General features: G+C 35.9%; 1 protein-coding gene across 1 annotated transcript; it reads right to left on the reverse strand.

Moving 5' to 3' along the window:
• Window positions 1-939: 939 nt before the first annotated feature.
• Window positions 940-1,422, reverse strand: LOC121246495. Its single transcript, XM_041144674.1, has one exon. It carries the CDS (start codon window positions 1,420-1,422, stop codon window positions 940-942), a length of 483 nt encoding a protein of 160 aa, XP_041000608.1.
• Between the last annotated feature and the right edge of the window lie 776 nt (window positions 1,423-2,198).

Raw genomic sequence — 2,198 nt, forward strand, 5'->3', positions numbered from 1 at the left:
ATTGTACGAGGGTTCCCAAGCCCTCTACAGTTCCAATTAAGGCCTATCATTGCTCAGCCTCCACCAACTCAGGATTGGACTTGTTAAATTTGAAAGTTTAAACTTCCTTCCTCTTCTTTGAGTCCTTTGCTTGTTCCACTTGATTGGTTAAAACCCTCTTTTTACTATCTAGATTAACAATCTCTTCTTTCTATGTTGTTGAACTGTTTACCTCCCTAGCCCTCTTTTTCCATGTGGCACACCTTTTGCTGTTCACTACTTGAGAACCACTTTGTATCACAAATCCAACAATCACACACTTACCTTGAGGCCTAATATAGCTGGATATTCCATGCTGTATTATTAAACTATCCATGTTATCATTGTAATTTTTCAGATCCATATGGCTAGTTAACTTCCCCTTTTTTGTATCAGAAATTGTCCCTCTATTAACAGGTTTCTTATTCAGACTCTCCACCCTCTTTAATGTAGTCTTTATGCTCTGGTTCTCCTTCTCACTATTCTCCCTCTCTTCCTTTGATTGATTTAATAAATCGTTTTGGTCTTTTAAAACAGTGACCTCAGTTCCACACTCCTCTTCTCTAGCATTTTTACCAAACTTTACCTCATCCTTCTGCCACCCTTTCTGGTGATTTGTATTGGTTGTACCTCCATATTTTTTATAATCAAAGATGGAAGAGTTCATAGGTTAGGCCCTAAGGTAAGAGCCAAATTGTAAGTCTATTAGTTTCTCCCCTTGACTATTTACTCTCGAATTATAGCATACTCTCCCATTATGAGCCAGAATTCCACATTGAAAACAAAAGTTTTGTAACATTTCATATTTGAAAGATATTCAATAATTTTGATTCCCTACCAACAACCACTTTCCCCTCACAAGAGGCCTTTGTAAATCCATTGCTATTCTTACTCGAAGACATTTTCCCCATGCCAATCCTTCTAAATCCGCATAACCCTTATCACCTTTCCAATTAAGGAACCAAATTGCTCTCTCATCTCTTCATTCATTACTGACATAGGAAGGTTATGCATTTGAACCCAAAAAGGTTCAAACTTAAATTGTATTGCACCAATTGGAACATCTTCATCCACTTCTTGTAAAGACAACAACTTTCTGTCAAAAGACCAAGGTCGACCCGCAAGAACTCTTTCCTTATCAGGTAAACTTTGAAACTCAATTAAGAACATGTGATCTCCCATTTCCTTAAACTTCACCCAGTCTTCCAGCCTCCATACTTGTGACATAGTTATTCTAAAAGCTTGATGATTAATCCCCTTGTCTGTCATCACCCCTCCAATAATACGGAGTTTTCCTCGATCCTCCATATCTTTCATTACCTCAGTAGAAACTGGGAAGACATCACTATCCTCCCTTGACAGGTTAAGTCTCTCCCACCTCTTTGCAAGCTCCTCCTCCTCCATGACCATAATAATACTCTGGTTTTGCAAGAAAAAACAGTATCACTACACCTTACACTGTCTCGAAGAGAAACGAAGGATCATCGACTTAGAAGCCGACTTAGGCCCCGTTTGATTGTTAGATTCTACTGAGATCAACTCAGTTCAGTCTAATTTTAAACTAAGTATAATATCTAAATACCTAACTCTCAAATCATTAAATTCATTTCAACTCAAAATCTCTTTAAACGTAGGACTCACAACTTTTTTCAATTTAATACCTCTTTACACTTAGGACTCACAATCTTTTTCAAATTCTCATAAATAAATCTAAACTCATTTTAACATCTAAACACATCTTAAGTGAGATTCATAAAACTTACTCTATTATTTTAATTCATTACTATTTATAAAAAATTTAACTCAACTCAATTCACCTCAATAACTAAATACAGTTAAACTCCACCGCAGAAGACCCCCGGGGGAATTGATCTAATTGTTAATTGCTATTAACGATTTTTTAATTTTAAATAATCGAATAAGGTGAATCAGCCTTACAGCTCTTGCTGTCAGAACGCACCGACTACACCAAGCCTTTCTTTCGTATCACTTCAGCTTTCAGTCCTCCACTTATTAGTCCCCTTACTACGACTCCAGCTTTATTTCATTTTAGCTGTGTCTTCTTTTATTTAGGTGTTAGCCTTTCTGCACATACAAGAACACCGCTGGTTTGGGTAGTAAAAATATTGATTTTATTTAATTATTATAATTTTTTTAAATTTTAAAATAATAATAATATT

Source organism: Juglans microcarpa x Juglans regia, chromosome 1D (assembly GCF_004785595.1).
Source record: "Juglans microcarpa x Juglans regia isolate MS1-56 chromosome 1D, Jm3101_v1.0, whole genome shotgun sequence".
In the NCBI taxonomy this organism is placed as follows: Eukaryota; Viridiplantae; Streptophyta; class Magnoliopsida; order Fagales; family Juglandaceae; genus Juglans; species Juglans microcarpa x Juglans regia.

Coding starts and splice junctions, on each gene's coding strand:
- LOC121246495 (XM_041144674.1), bottom strand. CDS start 1,422: ATGGAGGAGGAGGAGCTTGCAAAGAGGTGGGAGAGACTTAACCTGTCA.